Below are 14,562 nucleotides of genomic sequence, written 5' to 3'. Positions count from 1 at the left end.
GCATACAGGACAGAGAAGGAGCAATAATATCAGCATAGTCTATGCTGGCTCATCTGATCCTGAGAAGCTGAAAAAACAGATATGTGGAAAGAGAGCAATTAAGTCAATCAGCATAGGCATTAAGCTTTGATCTGCTTTGATGCAAGATCAGGATATGTGAGTCTGCCCCGGCTGGCACCCATGTTGATTCGAACACACACACAGTCCCTGGGAGAGGAATTTCCCACTGAGAAAAGAATCCCCAGTAATTCCAATTTAGTTATCTCTCTTACAAGTGTAAATTAAGTTCACAACTCCCTTGTAAGAACTGGTCTCACAAAAGACAGACCAGCCCCATTTGGCATGACAGATAAGAAAGAGAAATACGTGACCCCATGAGTATAAAGGTGGTACAGCAACACACTCTCTTTTGAGTGTCATTCTACCCTCTACCTGCTGGTCGGGTTAGGTGTTTGACCTCCCGAGGTTCTATGGGGACGCCCACCTCGTATTTTCGTCTTTCCTAGGAATTGAGGGACAGGCCCTGGCCTGACATGCTGGAGTCGAGAGGCACAGAAGGGGGTAAAAATTGTACCTGGATGTGGTCCTCTGTCTTAAGTGTACACATAGAAAGAGTAAGCTGTTACTTGGTACCATTATTTCTATTTTTCTATCTTTATCTTCTTTGTAACCATTTTTAAGATCTATATTTTGCTAGTAGTTAAGAAATAGAACAATAGCCATTGTAACCATATGATTTATAAGCTTCCTCAATAAACCTGTAACTGTTTAAGTTTTAACCTGACTCCTTCAGTTGCTGTAACAGAACCAAGCACAATTTAAAAGAACTTCAGCCGGTCATAAAGGGACAGTTATAGGAAGAGCTTGGGCGTTTGGATCTGTGTCACTCCCAGGTGACAGGGTCCACTGGGGCACTTCTCAGCCTTTCCTGGGCTGCCCGCTGCGAAGGAATTATGAATTCTAGCAGGTAAAATCTGAAGTGTAATAAGCTCTTCCTGTACACACTGGGGCGTCTGTTAACCTGTTTGGCTACCCTCTGCGACGGGACCTCGGTCCTAGCAGTAAAGTCACAGACGTTAAACTATTTTTCGGGGCGCCCTCCAGCCTCCTAGGCTGCTCGCTGCAACGAGACTTTGTGTCTCAGCAGTTGAAGACTTGGGTGTAACACACACGCACACACTGCCCTGACCGTCGGCTGACAGAATTGGCGTAGTCGGCAGGATTGTGCTACTGGTTCACATACAGCAACATGAAGCCTGTCATGATAGACATGGATTTTAGTGGTATAGAGAAAGGGTTTGCCCAGGAAGGTTGGGGCAACCCAAAATGGGATAGAGAAATGTTAGAAAAGGATTGGGGAAATCCTGAGGAGTTGTGGGTGCAGTTCTGTAAGTATAGAACTGCCTGCAAGCTAAAGAATGGGACAAAGCCTGAGTCTGTGGAAAGGAGCCACTTTCCATTTAGCAAGGAAAACAGGATCAGGCCCAGACAAGCAGGCAGAAATGGAAAACAGGATCAGGCCCAGACAAGCAGGCAGGTAACAGATAAGATTGAAAGCCTTGTGGTAGAACTGAGAAAAAGGCAGTAAGTACTGGAAATCTAAACCCTTAAAACGTACTTACAAGAGTAATATCTGAAACAAGGCCAGTTTTTATTTTAGAGATAAGAAAGTGTTTTAAGAAAAGAGAAACACAGAGAATTTATACTGGCAGAGAATGGAGAGAATTGAGCAGTTGTGCAAATGCTAAAATGGTGTAGATAGAAAATTGTGGTTCCTTTGCAGCCATTCTGAAGGAAAAATGGGCCCTTTTTCCAAAGGAATGTCTGTAAATAATCCAGGCAAATTTGACTCAAATTCGTACATTTGATTAGAGAGACTGCTAAAAGAACTCTAAAGGGAGGGGGTTCTATTGGAACTGAACTACCCCATTGAATAAAAAGGGAATGTAATTGTTGTACAGCTATGTAGAAATAGTGTAAGAAAGGTTCAGAGAGAATGTATGTGTATCTGTGTGTAGAGATATATATATATATATAGTGTAAATAATATGAAGTTTTCAAGGTCCAGTAATCTTGTTTGTAGGTTTAAAACAAATTGGTTTGGTAAGACCATTTTAGTCCAAGTTGTTTAATGAAGGTACAGGAAAACTGTAAGCATAAAGAAAGAGTTACACTCTATGCAAAGTTTAATGTGGCTAAGTAGTGTTGTAAACAAAGATTGCACATTTTCCTGTAACATGCTATGTACACTATAGAATGAGTAAAAACTGCAAACAAACTAAAATGCTGTGAAAGCTCCAGGAGCCACAACAGGTTGTGATTTCCTTTGTGGTGCAAATGCCCTAGCTGGCAGCACAAAGAAGCTTTGTAGGTAATAGCTAAGTTTGATTAGCAAACTACCTGAGATCAGAAAGTTCAAATTGTAGCCCTCCAGAAAGAAAGAAAAGGAGGTATTGGTATTGCTATTTTAGTCCCAATAGGAGGTTGGGTATACTAGAAAATGTTTAAATGTAAGCAGTCTTTTAAGAAGGCTCCCAGAGAGAAGACTGAGAAATTGGCATTGGAAAAAAAAAATGTTACCCCTTTTTGAAAAAAATCTTGCAAAGATTCGGGCATAGCCCTTGGTCTGATCAAGTGTTAACTGCTTGTCCATACAATTTCAGACCTAGAAGACTAATTGGCTAACTACGTGTGGATATGTAAACCCTCAACTCCAGTGAAGAGGGAAACAGATGCAGCTTAACTTCTATGGAAACCCTGTAATGAGGTGTTCTTCATATAAGAATGCAAACATGAAACTGCAAAATGTAAAAGCCTCTGCTGCAGAAGTGGAGAGGTAGAAATGCATGTCCCTCAGTACCCAGACAAGCTAGATTCCCTTAAGGATGGGTGCTGAGAGTTAAAGCAACTCTCAGATTTATTTTTTTCCTTCCCTCAGGAATATGCTTAAGAAAAGGACCAGGAGGTATGAGGCTTAGTGAACAAGCTCACCCTCCTTACCAAATTAATAATAGACAAACCTGTCTCATTTGGAAAAGTCATTTAGCAGGAATTAGGATGGACCAAAAAAAAGGGAAGGCAAAAAGTTTGGAGCCCTATGGGCATAGTTGAAGGAATAAGGAAAGTAGAGCAGACATTGGAAAGTTACTAGGAATGAGAAACATTTTCTTTGAAAGGACAAAGCAAGTGATTTGTGGGAGAGTGAAAAGAATTAAGTAATGGTTGTAATATGTGAAGGGAAATCTTGTTTTAAAAATGACACCTTGTTTCTTTGCAGCCTCTTAATGTGCAAACTAGCTATGCAAAGAAACAATCAAATGTAAACATTTTGTCTTTGCACACCTTTGTTAAATCTGCAAAGGAAAATTAGGGATTCTACTGAAACTTAATTGGTTAACTGCGTAAAGGAATGAGCTCTATATATTGTAACTCTATTTTGTGGGTTTCAAATGAACTAGTTTTATTTTGTTTTGGATAATGTCCTCTTGCATAAAATTGCAAACAGACAAGGCACAAATTGGTTAGTGCTTGTGTTGGGCATTCAACTCTTAAGGTTAAATTTAACTTTCTAGAAACCAAATTATTAGTTTAGAAATTCAAGCTTTGAAACTTAACTGTCTCTTTTCAAGGCTGAGTTGATAACACTTTTGGCTTGCTTTTAAATTCAACATTATATATGAACACAGGCTGCCTGGTTATTTCAAAGGAAAGTGGACAGAGAAGGCTGCTGCTGTCTCAGCAGACTTACACTAACTCCTGTGCTATATGGGCTGGAGCCACCCAGTGGATAACTAATTGGAAGAACAACAACTGGGAAATAGGAAAGCCTGTTTGGAGATTGGAATACTGGAAATGGATATACCAGCATGCAACCCAACATGCCTTAAGCATAAGTCATGTGTCCAAAAGAAACAACACCCTGGCTGCACAGCTAAATAACCTAGCAGATGCAGCAGTACAAATTTTTGCTGCCCAGGTGTATTGGGAACGCCTGTACATTTGGCTACATGAAACCTTGGGACACACAGAAAGCGATGAGCTGGTGCGGCAGGCACATGCCAGGGGGTGGCCTATCACCCACAAACAAGCCAAAGATCTGGTACAAGCTTGCACCCTATGTGCGGAACTCAGGAAACATATAGCAGAAGGACAATGGTTTGCCAAACTAAAAGATGGAAAAGCACTATGGGCAACCTGGCAAGTAGATTATATTGGTACACTACCCACCAGTAAGCAAGGGTGGAAGTATGTTTTAACTGGAGTGGAAATTGTTTCAGGAATTGGTTTTGCTTACTCAACCCCAGTGGCAACAGGGTTGTTTACAGTCATGGGACTAAACCGCTTAATAGCCCTTGTCCCAACACCCCAGTTTGGGAACACAAATCCATTTACTGCACTCCTACAAGGGAAAAGGAGTCTGGACCACTGCAGATGCTGGGCTAACACCAATAACCATTACTGAGGCTTGGATTGTATCCAAGACCGGCGAACCTTATGTTTTATCACAGGAAACTGAGGCAATATCCCTGAACAGCGCTCCAGTGGGATGGATCCCTCCCAGTGCTGGTGTGGATCCGGGAAACCACCATGAACTTTTGTATGTATATATATATATACCGCTTGCTGTTGTAGCGCTTGCAACCACTGTTGTTAGTTACAAACTATTGAAAATGAGACATGGTACTCCAACTCGCCATGGTCTTCTTCCTCATCCCAACTGCTACTGCTGTACCAGAACACCTTACTTGACTCCTCCACTGGACTGGGAATCGAGTTTGTCCCTCTCAGCCCAAATGAGTGGTGAAAAAGAGTGACATTTTCAGATGGGGACCGGTATGGTTCGATGACAGCGACTACCGCAGTCCTCAAAATAATTTTGGGGGGAGGCAAGGGAAGTAGCAACGGACGGTATGGGATAAGACATGCTGTAACTAAGAATGTAAATAACTCATGGCTAACTTGGTTAGCCCAACAGCTAAAACTTTCCTTAACTCCTTTCCTACACTCTATTATAACCACTGTTTTAATTGTTTTGATTGTTGTACTCCTTTTCTGCATAAGCCTATGTATTGTGCAATGACTAGTTATTGTAGTTATCTCTTGTGTGCACATTCGATACACAGCACCAGGAAAGGACCCTAATCAATTTCTAGATCCTAAACCCTCTAATCAGGCCATTGGGTACTTTTAAATTCCTCCAAGGTGGGCAAGAGGTACTGGCAAGCCACCATCTTGCATTCCTGGGACGTGGTGTGTCGTATCAGGGGGTGGAATGTAGCCAGTCAGCCCCCCCCATCTCATCCATCTTATTTGCCTCTCTGAAGCATAAAGGACAGAGAATGAGCAATAATATCAGCATAGTCTATGCTGGCTCATCTGATCCTGAGAAGCTGAAAAAACAGATATGTGGAGAGAGAGCGATTAAGTCAATCAGCATAGCCATTAAGCTTTGATCTGCTTTGATGCAAGATCAGGATATGCGAGTCTGCCCCGGCTGGTACCCATGTTGATTCGAACACACACACAGTCCCTGGGAGAGGAATTTCCCACTGAGAAAAGAATCCCCAGTAATTCCAATTTAGTTATCTCTCTTACAAGTGTAAATTAAGTTCACAACTCCCTTGTAAGAACTGGTCTCACAAAAGACAGACCAGCCCCATTTGGCATGACAGATAAGAAAGAGAAATACGTGACCCCATGAGTATAAAGGTGGTACAGCAACACACTCTCTTTTGAGTGTCATTCTACCCTCTACCTGCTGGTCGGGTTAGGTGTTTGACCTCCCGAGGTTCTATGGGGACGCCCACCTCGTATTTTCGTCTTTCCTAGGAATTGAGGGACAGGCCCTGGCCTGACATGCTGGAGTCGAGAGGCACAGAAGGGGGTAAAAATTGTACCTGGATGTGGTCCTCTGTCTTAAGTGTACACATAGAAAGAGTAAGCTGTTACTTGGTACCATTATTTCTATTTTTCTATCTTTATCTTCTTTGTAACCATTTTTAAGATCTATATTTTGCTAGTAGTTAAGAAATAGAACAATAGCCATTGTAACCATATGATTTATAAGCTTCCTCAATAAACCTGTAACTGTTTAAGTTTTAACCTGACTCCTTCAGTTGCTGTAACAGAACCAAGCACAATTTAAAAGAACTTCAGCCGGTCATAAAGGGACAGTTATAGGAAGAGCTTGGGCGTTTGGATCTGTGTCACTCCCAGGTGACAGGGTCCACTGGGGCACTTCTCAGCCTTTCCTGGGCTGCCCGCTGCAAAGGAATTATGAATTCTAGCAGCTAAAATCTGAAGTGTAATAAGCTCTTCCTGTACACATTGGGGCGTCTGTTAGCCTGTTTGGCTACCCTCTGCGACGGGACCTCGGTCCTAGCAGTAAAGTCACGGACGTTAAACTATTTTTCGGGGCGCCCTCCAGCCTCCTAGGCTTCCCGCTGCAACGAGACTTTGTGTCTCAGCAGTTGAAGACTTGGGTGTAACACACACGTACACACTGCCCTGACCGTCGGCTGACAGAATTGGCGTAGTCGGCAGGATTGTGCTACTGGTTCACATACAGCAACATGAAGCCTATCATGATAGACATGGATTTTAGTGGTATAGAGAAAGGGTTTGCCCAGGAAGGTTGGGGCAACCTAAAATGGGATAGAGAAATGTTAGAAAAGGATTGGGGAAATCCTGAGGAGTTGTGGGTGCAGTTCTGTAAGTATAGAACTGCCTGCAAGCTAAAGAATGGGACAAAGCCTGAGTCTGTGGAAAGGAGCCACTTTCCATTTAGCAAGGAAAACAGGATCAGGCCCAGACAAGCAGGAAGAAATGGAAAACAGGATCAGGCCCAGACAAGCCGGCAGAAATGGAAAACAGGATCAGGCCCAGACAAGCAGGCAGAAATGGAAAACAGGATCAGGCCCAGACAAGCAGGCAGAAATGGAAAACAGGATCAGGCCCAGACAAGCAGGCAGGTAACAGATAAGATTGAAAGCCTTGTGGTAGAACTGAGAAAAAGGCAGTAAGTACTGGAAATCTAAACCCTTAAAACGTACTTAAAAGAGTAATATCTAAAACAAGGCCAGTTTTTATTTTAGAGATAAGAAAGTGTTTTAAGAAAAGAGAAACCCAGAGAATTTATACTCTGCAGAGAATGGAGAGAATTGAGCAGTTGTGCAAATGCTAAAATGGTGTAGATAGAAAATTGTGGTTTCTTTGCAGCCATTCTGAAGGAAAAATGGGCCCTTTTTCCAAAGGAATGTCTGTAAATAATCCAGGCAAATTTGACTCAAATTCGTACATTTGATTAGAGAGACTGCTAAAAGAACTCTAAAGGGAGGGGGTTCTATTGGAACTGAACTACCCCAATGAATGAAAGGGAATGTAATTGTTGTACAGCTATGTAGAAATAGTGTAAGAAAGGTTCAGAGAGAATGTATGTGTATCTGTGTGTAGATATATATATATATATATATATATAGTGTAAATAATATGAAGTTTTCAAGGTCCAGTAATCTTGTTTGTAGGTTTAAAACAAATTGGTTTGGTAAGACCATTTTAGTCCCAGTTGTTTAATGAAGGTACAGGAAAACTGTAAGCATAAAGAAAGAGTTACACTCTATGCAAAGTTTAATGTGGCTAAGTAGTGTTGTAAACAAAGATTGCACATTTTCCTGTAACATGCCATGTACACTATAGAATGAGTAAAAACTGCAAACAAACTAAAATGCTGTGAAAGCTCCAGGAGCCACAACAGGTTTGCTCTGGCAAAGCCTCAGAGGCGCGGGACCCCCCCGCGGCTGCGGCTTCAGTCCGGGTGCCTGTGGTCTGCTGGGGACCGTCCCCAGCAGACCACAGGCACCGGGTCTCAAGGGGCAGCAGCAGCGGTTCCCGCGCTTCTGAGGCTTTGCTCTGGCAAAGCCTCAGAAGCGCGGGAACCCGCCCGGTGCCCCTGGTCTGCTGGAGACGGTCTCCAGCAGACCAGGGGCACCGGAGCAGCTTACGAACGGGGCTTTCTCGCCCCGACTTCCGGGGCGAGAAAGCTCCGTTCGTAAGTGCGGATCCGACATAAGTTGGATCCGCGTAAGTCGGGGACTGCCTGTATACAGTCCTCTCCTCCCAACTTCTTCCCACACTCAGTCATCACCTATCCTTCACATTTCTTTTTGCATATGTATTTGCTGTATCCTCTCTCACTGTATTAAAAACCTAAAATAATAATTTATCTGCCACATGTCACTGCTCAGAAAGCCTGTGTGTTGATACATAATCTAGTCAAAGTGCAAAGTCAAACCTTGCCTCTGCTTTAGGAAAATAGGAAAGGTGGACTTGTGAAGTTCATGGCTGTTGAACTTATGCTTACCAGTTTCAAGGCTAACATCTGGAATGTTAGTCTAGTTCTGCTGTTAGGTTAGCAAGCACGCATCATAGTAACTTTGCACGGAGAGTTGTACATCTCACATTTGGTAGTTCTGTATTAGCTCACTAGGCCAGATTTACAAGAGAGCTTAGTTCCAATTTTTTTTTGAATCAAAACAAGGCCATGTTGCATTTGTTCCAAGAGCTTCTAGTTTATCTACATGGCAATTTACTGTGTAAAAAGTCAGGGTGTGGCTCTACTATGCACCTGCTTGCCATGCTACAACACCCCATGTGGACAGTGCTATACTACAATAAAGGCCTGGAGTGTGGCACAACTACTTGAAAGCATAATATGCCCAGCTGCACATCAGAAGTTCCAGTGTTCCTTAGCAGTGTCTGTGTGGGATGGTATACCACAGCAAAGTAGTAGATTGTAGATTCACAACCTGCCTTTGTAACCCACACACCTTGGCTACGTCTACACTGCTTCCCTCTTCCACAAGAGCCCATGCAAATTAAGTGCAGATTAGCATATTGCCATGCTTCATTTGCATAATTAATTAGGGGCTGTTTTTGCACAAGAAGTTTTTGTACAAAAAGGCTCCGTCTACACATTTTTTCAGGAAGAATGGCTCTTGCGCAAGAGAGAGTTTTTGCACAAAAAGGCTCTTGTGCAAAAACCTCTCGAGCAAAAAGGCTCCTAATTAATTATGCAAATGAAGCATGACAATATGCTAATCTGTGCTCCATTTACACAGGCTCTTGCAGAAGAGGGAAGGAGTGTAGACGTAGCCCTAGTGTGGCTCATCGTCCCATGTAATGGCACTTAGACCACTTACAGTGAGAAATAAAAACAAGTGAGCTCTATAGCCTAAGCTGAGTGCCAGCTGACTTCATAGTGCGAGCTATAGAGGCTCCTACACTATGCTCCAAAGGTCACAGGTTCAAATCCACCCCATAGTAGTTACACCGTGCTGCACAGTAGCTAGATATGTAGACAAGGCCTCAGTCTGTCAGGTGCTGAACTCTTTAGAATGTACATCACAATAACAGCTGTAAGTAGGGTTGCCAGGTGTCTGGTATTCACCCAGACAATCTGGTATTTTTGCCTCCTATCTGGTAAAAAAATTCAGAGAATACTGGACACCTGAGATGTCCGGTATTTTCTGAATTTTTCCCTGGAAAGGAGGCAAAGATGCCAGGCACCTGGCAACTCTACAAACACTCAGCACCTGGCCTCAACAGAATTTTTTCCCGGTGTTTTTTTTGGGGGGGGGAGGAGGGAGGTGTTCGGTATTTTTATTTTAATCATCTGGCAATCCTAGCTGCAAGATACTCAGCGCTTTTGGAACTCTGCCCATTTCACTTGGGTTCCCAAATGGGAACAGAGCTCTTTAATAAAAAAAAAAAAAAAAAAAGGCACATTTGTCAGTGTTGAACATTTTGAAATCTGGCCCTGGCTTCTTTTGCAAACTTGTCTCACAATGATGTAGGTTATTTTGTAAGAGAAGGAGAATTAAACATACCCGCAGGCCAAGCTCCACATTTTCCCCTCCATATATATGCATTCCGCCATCCAGTACCCCAATCTCTCCCAGAAACTCTCTATGTGCGGCAAGTATTCCCATAATAGATGGGCTCCTGGGAAAGAGAACAGATACAGTTGAAGAGAAAAAAAATAAACTATGAAATAAACAGGAAGAGGAATAAACAAACATTTGAAAATTAAATATGCTAATTTGCATTTGCTGTTGAGTATGAAACTGACTATTTGGACACTTCTTATTTTGTTTGTGCTAGTTTGGGGACCCTTAAAAAATTGGTTTTTTTTTTACTTAGATTTGGGTTCTTCCCATCTCACTTTTTACCACTGCCGTCCTATATTTACAGTAGACAATTCCATAATGCTTAGCGTGCCAAATTCTGCCCAACCTTATCTATCTGGGCATTTACCCATTGCCAAAGTGTCTACGTGTGTAATCAATTTACTCAGAGTGGAGTTATGTTAGAATTAGTGCATCCTGTATTTGTATGCTGCTTTGTATAGAATTTGGATGGTAAATGCCTCATAACAGTTTATACAGTACTGCCTACTCTGTCCATCATGTACTACTTTAACTGTACTGTGAAGGACCTGAAGGATGCCTGTCATATCTCAGTTTCAATATGTGATGTTATGATATTGTTTGCTACCTGGCTATAAGGTGCTATGAGGTGTTAGATCCCAGGAAAGATTCAGATGAGTCCTTCAGCAAATGTCAAGGGCAACTGGATCTGCTGAGGAGTCAGCAGGAGTGCAGAGACCTGCAGGCTAGGACTCCTGTCAGAGTGGGAGAATTGTGAGATTCCACCCCAAGGAGGTGAAGGCACAAAGCCTGTCATTTGGAGAGATTGCACTCTAGCAGAGTTCGGGTAGGTCTATACCATGATTCAAATCTTGTGGCTGGCCTGTGCTGGCTGGCCCATTCCAGCTGATTCTGGCTAGAGGGCTCACGATAAGGGCCTATTTAATTGTGGTACACATTTTCAGACTCAGGCTGGACTCTGGGCTCTAGGACCTGATGAGGTGAGAGGGTCCAAGAGCTTAGAATGAAGCCCAAGCCCCATAAGCCTCATATTTACACTGCAGCTAAACAGCCCCTTAGCTTAAGCCCCATAAGCTCAACTCAGCTGGCATGGGCCAGCCCTGGGTATCTGAGGGTACATCTAAACTACATGGCTCCATCGACGGAGCCATGTAGATTTGTTTGTTCGGCAAAGGGAAATGAAGCGGCGATTTAAATAATCACGGCTTCATTTAAATTTACATGGCTGCCGCGCTGAGCTGACAAACAGCTGATTAGCTGTTTGTCGGCTCAGTGCGCTAGTCTGGACGCTCCCCTGCCGACATGAAAGCCCTTTATCGACCTCCCCGGTAAACCTCATCCTACGAGGCATAACGGGGAGGTCGATAAAGGGCTTTCAGGTCGGCGCAGGAGCGTCTAGACTAGCGCACTGAGCCGACAAACAGCTGATCAGCTCTTTGTCGGCTCAGCGCGGCAGCCATGTAAATTTAAATGAAGCGACGATTATTTAAATTTATTTATTTATTTCCCTTTGCCAATCCGCCTAATCTACATGGCTCCATCAATGGAGCCATGTTGTTTAGACACACCCTGACAGAAGAGTAGACATATCTTTAGAGAACAGTCAGAGGTACAGCTAACTCTCAACTGTGACCGCACATAAATATTATTACCCATTTACATAGAGGGCGAAACATGGACAGACAGATTAAATGATTAGCCCAAGATTGCAGTGGGAGAAAAGTTTAGGAGCAGAATTAGAATGCAGGAGAACCTGGATCCCGGTCTTCTACACAGACCACATGAGATCTCTAATGCTAGTACAGCACTCTCAGATCCAAACCAACAGTTTCAACTTATCTGCATTTTGCAGATACCTCACTGACACATGAGAAAACCCTGTCTTTGTGAGGTGAGCCTGAAAACAGCTCACATATGGATTTTTTGTTCCCCCAAGAATACCATTCAGACTTACCGGACTGGAGCAGTTTCATCTTTGAGCTCATACCACTCTTTAGGTAATGGTTCATAGAGGCACCATAGTGCCCAGTCAAATCCATCTGCAGCCACAGAATACTCAAGAAGCTTAAAGTCATCAAAGCGAATATTGTCAAACACTGGTGATATTATAACAGTGCGATCCTCTTTGATTCGAGACAGAATAGGCTCAGCCCTAAGATAAATGAACAAACGCATTATTTTCACCTTGCTGAGAGTATGAACCAAAGTGCAGGGCACCATAATGCTGACATGCGCAGCCCATTTCTTACAACTAAGACCAGAGATGTTTGAATTTTGGTTCCTGTCTCAGCAATGCCAGGTTTTATGTCCAACAGCTTTACGCTGTCTCCCAGGCTATGCCAGCAGTTCATGTGCTTTACCCACTGCTAATTACACTAGCCACGATCACCCCTCTGTTACCATGCCTGTCCCTTATACCCCCCTTTTGCCTCTCACCAAAGACTTGTATTGTAAACTATTGGGGTCAGGAGTCTTCTTTTCATAGTATGGGCACAGCACCTAGCACAATGGGCCCACTCAATGCTGATGCAATAAAAACAAACTAGAACAAATAGGCGTTGCCCCTGGTTGTGCTATCTGTGATGAACAAAGCCATCATGATCTGGGGCAGGTGGCATGGGTGTTGACTCCATGAGTGCCCCAACACTCGAGCACCCTTGGGAAAACAATTGAAAAATAGTTCTGAGCAGCCAGGAGCCAGATAATGAGGGTGAAATGTGATGAGTTCTGTGCTGCTTCCAGCTTCTGCCCTTGGGACAGGGAGTTTATTTATAAATAGAGGCAGGGTGAGTAAGATAAAAAAGGCTTATAATTAAATTAAGGCTCTGTAGATGCTTACATTTAAGGATTACATTTAAATTAAAGATCCTAAGTAAGACAGTTTCATCCAGAAAACCACAGTGAGACAAACTGGGGGCATTAGTGAAGACAGCTTGTGGGTGACTGCAATAATTTTCATATACTGTAATTAATGGTAATGTAATTGTGTAGTTCAAAGCAAATGAGCAATTATTAACATAAAGGTACTAATGACAGATTTAATAACCAGAATACGAAAGTGCATAAACACTCTGAAACTAGCCCTCCCCCACAAAACTGACAGCATGCCCCCCAAATGACATCGTTAAAAACAACCACCAGCAAAAATATAAGTCACTGCCTATAGTAGGTTGAGATTAGAGAGGCAATACAGTTTCAGAGGTGACACGCTACCTGCCAAGGAAGTGAGACAGTAAGGAAAGTGGTCAAGCACTGAAATTGACCAACCGGGGTAAAGGTATGTTAGGCTATGTCTACACAGCAGAGTTATTTGGGAATAACTGACGTTATTTTGAAATAACATAGTACGGTATGCATCTACTCTACAAGCCTATATTTTGAAATAATGGCAAGCTGGAGGAATTCTTACTCCAACTCCTGTAACCCTCATTATACGAGGAGTAACGGAAGTTGAAGGAAAAGCGTTCTTCCTTCCACTTGCTTTTGTGTAGACAGAATTAAAAGCCGAATTAAGCTATTTTGACTTCAGCTATGCAATTGATCTAGCTGAACTTGTGCAGCTTAATTCAAGTTTTGCCCTGCTGTGTAGACGTTCCCTTAGAGAGAGGTTGTAATGAATGGGAGGAACACTACCCTTTTATGGATATTCCAACCATTCAGTTAACTAAATTGCCTGTAAGGGTTAAAAATCTACAGACAGTAAGTCCAAGAGAGTATTCAGGAATACTGGGGAAGCAAGGACAGCCAACTAAAAGAGTGTGGATTTTATAATTGGAAGCAGGACCTTCCTGCTTCAGTTTTTGTGTGACCAAAGCAGATCTGAATAGAAATGAGGTAAGCCAGGAAAACAGGAATGGAATATTCAGCAACATCCCTGACTCAGGAAGGATTAAATCTCGAAACTACAGAGATGTGAGCAGAACAGAGAATGTTTAGTTAGATGCGATCAGGTTATTTTCTTTATTTTGGGGGTTGTTGGACTTCTTTGTGTTGAGCCCATGTTAATTCTCCCACCACCCTGTACACTGTGACTTTTAAACTGAATCCCAGGGAAGCAATTCTCTGTGCCCTTAATCTTATTTTTAGTTGCTTTGTAACATCAAGCATCCAAATAATGTTTTGCCAAGCATGTTTTCTTTGTTTTTGTTAATAAAATCACCTTTTAAAGACCATGATCTGATTCCTGTGTCTTAGATGGCAGGCGTTCTGTGTGCATGTGTCTAAGGGTGCGTCTACACTGCATCCTTAGCTTGAAATAAGATATGCAATTTGCACTAAGCAAATTGCATATCTTATTTTGATTTTTTTCAAAATATGCTATTTCGAAATATGGCATATTTATACAGTGCCAAATTTCAAAATAATACAGTATTTCGAGACATCTCTTATCCCTTGTGCAATGAGGTTTACAGGTATGGCGAAATGATGCATCCACTATATTTTGCAATGGCGGACATGTTCAAGAGACGGGGGAGGAGGGGTAGCGATTTTGGGATACCTCTGATATCCTGAAATAGCATTGCAGTGTAGCTGTACCCTAAGACAGCAAATTAAGCTGTTAAGGTTTCTTTTTCAATCTCTCTCTCTAGAGGGAGGATTAAAGAGTTTGAAGGTACCA

At 42.6% G+C, this 14,562-nt stretch overlaps 1 protein-coding gene across 2 annotated transcripts in view; it reads right to left on the bottom strand.

The window, feature by feature from the left end:
* GALNT8 (polypeptide N-acetylgalactosaminyltransferase 8) overlaps nt 1–14,562 on the bottom strand; it is a 50,066-nt gene that overhangs the window by 15,461 nt on the left and 20,043 nt on the right. For both annotated transcript variants that reach the window (XM_075900795.2, XM_006115474.5), the window contains exons 5-6: nt 11,899–12,096; nt 9,885–9,999 (exon numbers count right to left, since the gene is read on the bottom strand). In XM_075900795.2, the coding sequence (XP_075756910.2) occupies nt 9,885–9,999; nt 11,899–12,096 (313 nt within the window). The remainder of the gene's footprint in view (nt 1–9,884; nt 10,000–11,898; nt 12,097–14,562) is intronic.

Source organism: Pelodiscus sinensis, chromosome 1 (assembly GCF_052426305.1).
Source record: "Pelodiscus sinensis isolate ZL-2025 chromosome 1, ASM5242630v1, whole genome shotgun sequence".
NCBI classification, from domain to species: domain Eukaryota; kingdom Metazoa; phylum Chordata; order Testudines; family Trionychidae; genus Pelodiscus; species Pelodiscus sinensis.
Note: the sequence above shows the minus strand (reverse complement) of the source record. Positions and strands in the feature narration are given on the sequence as shown.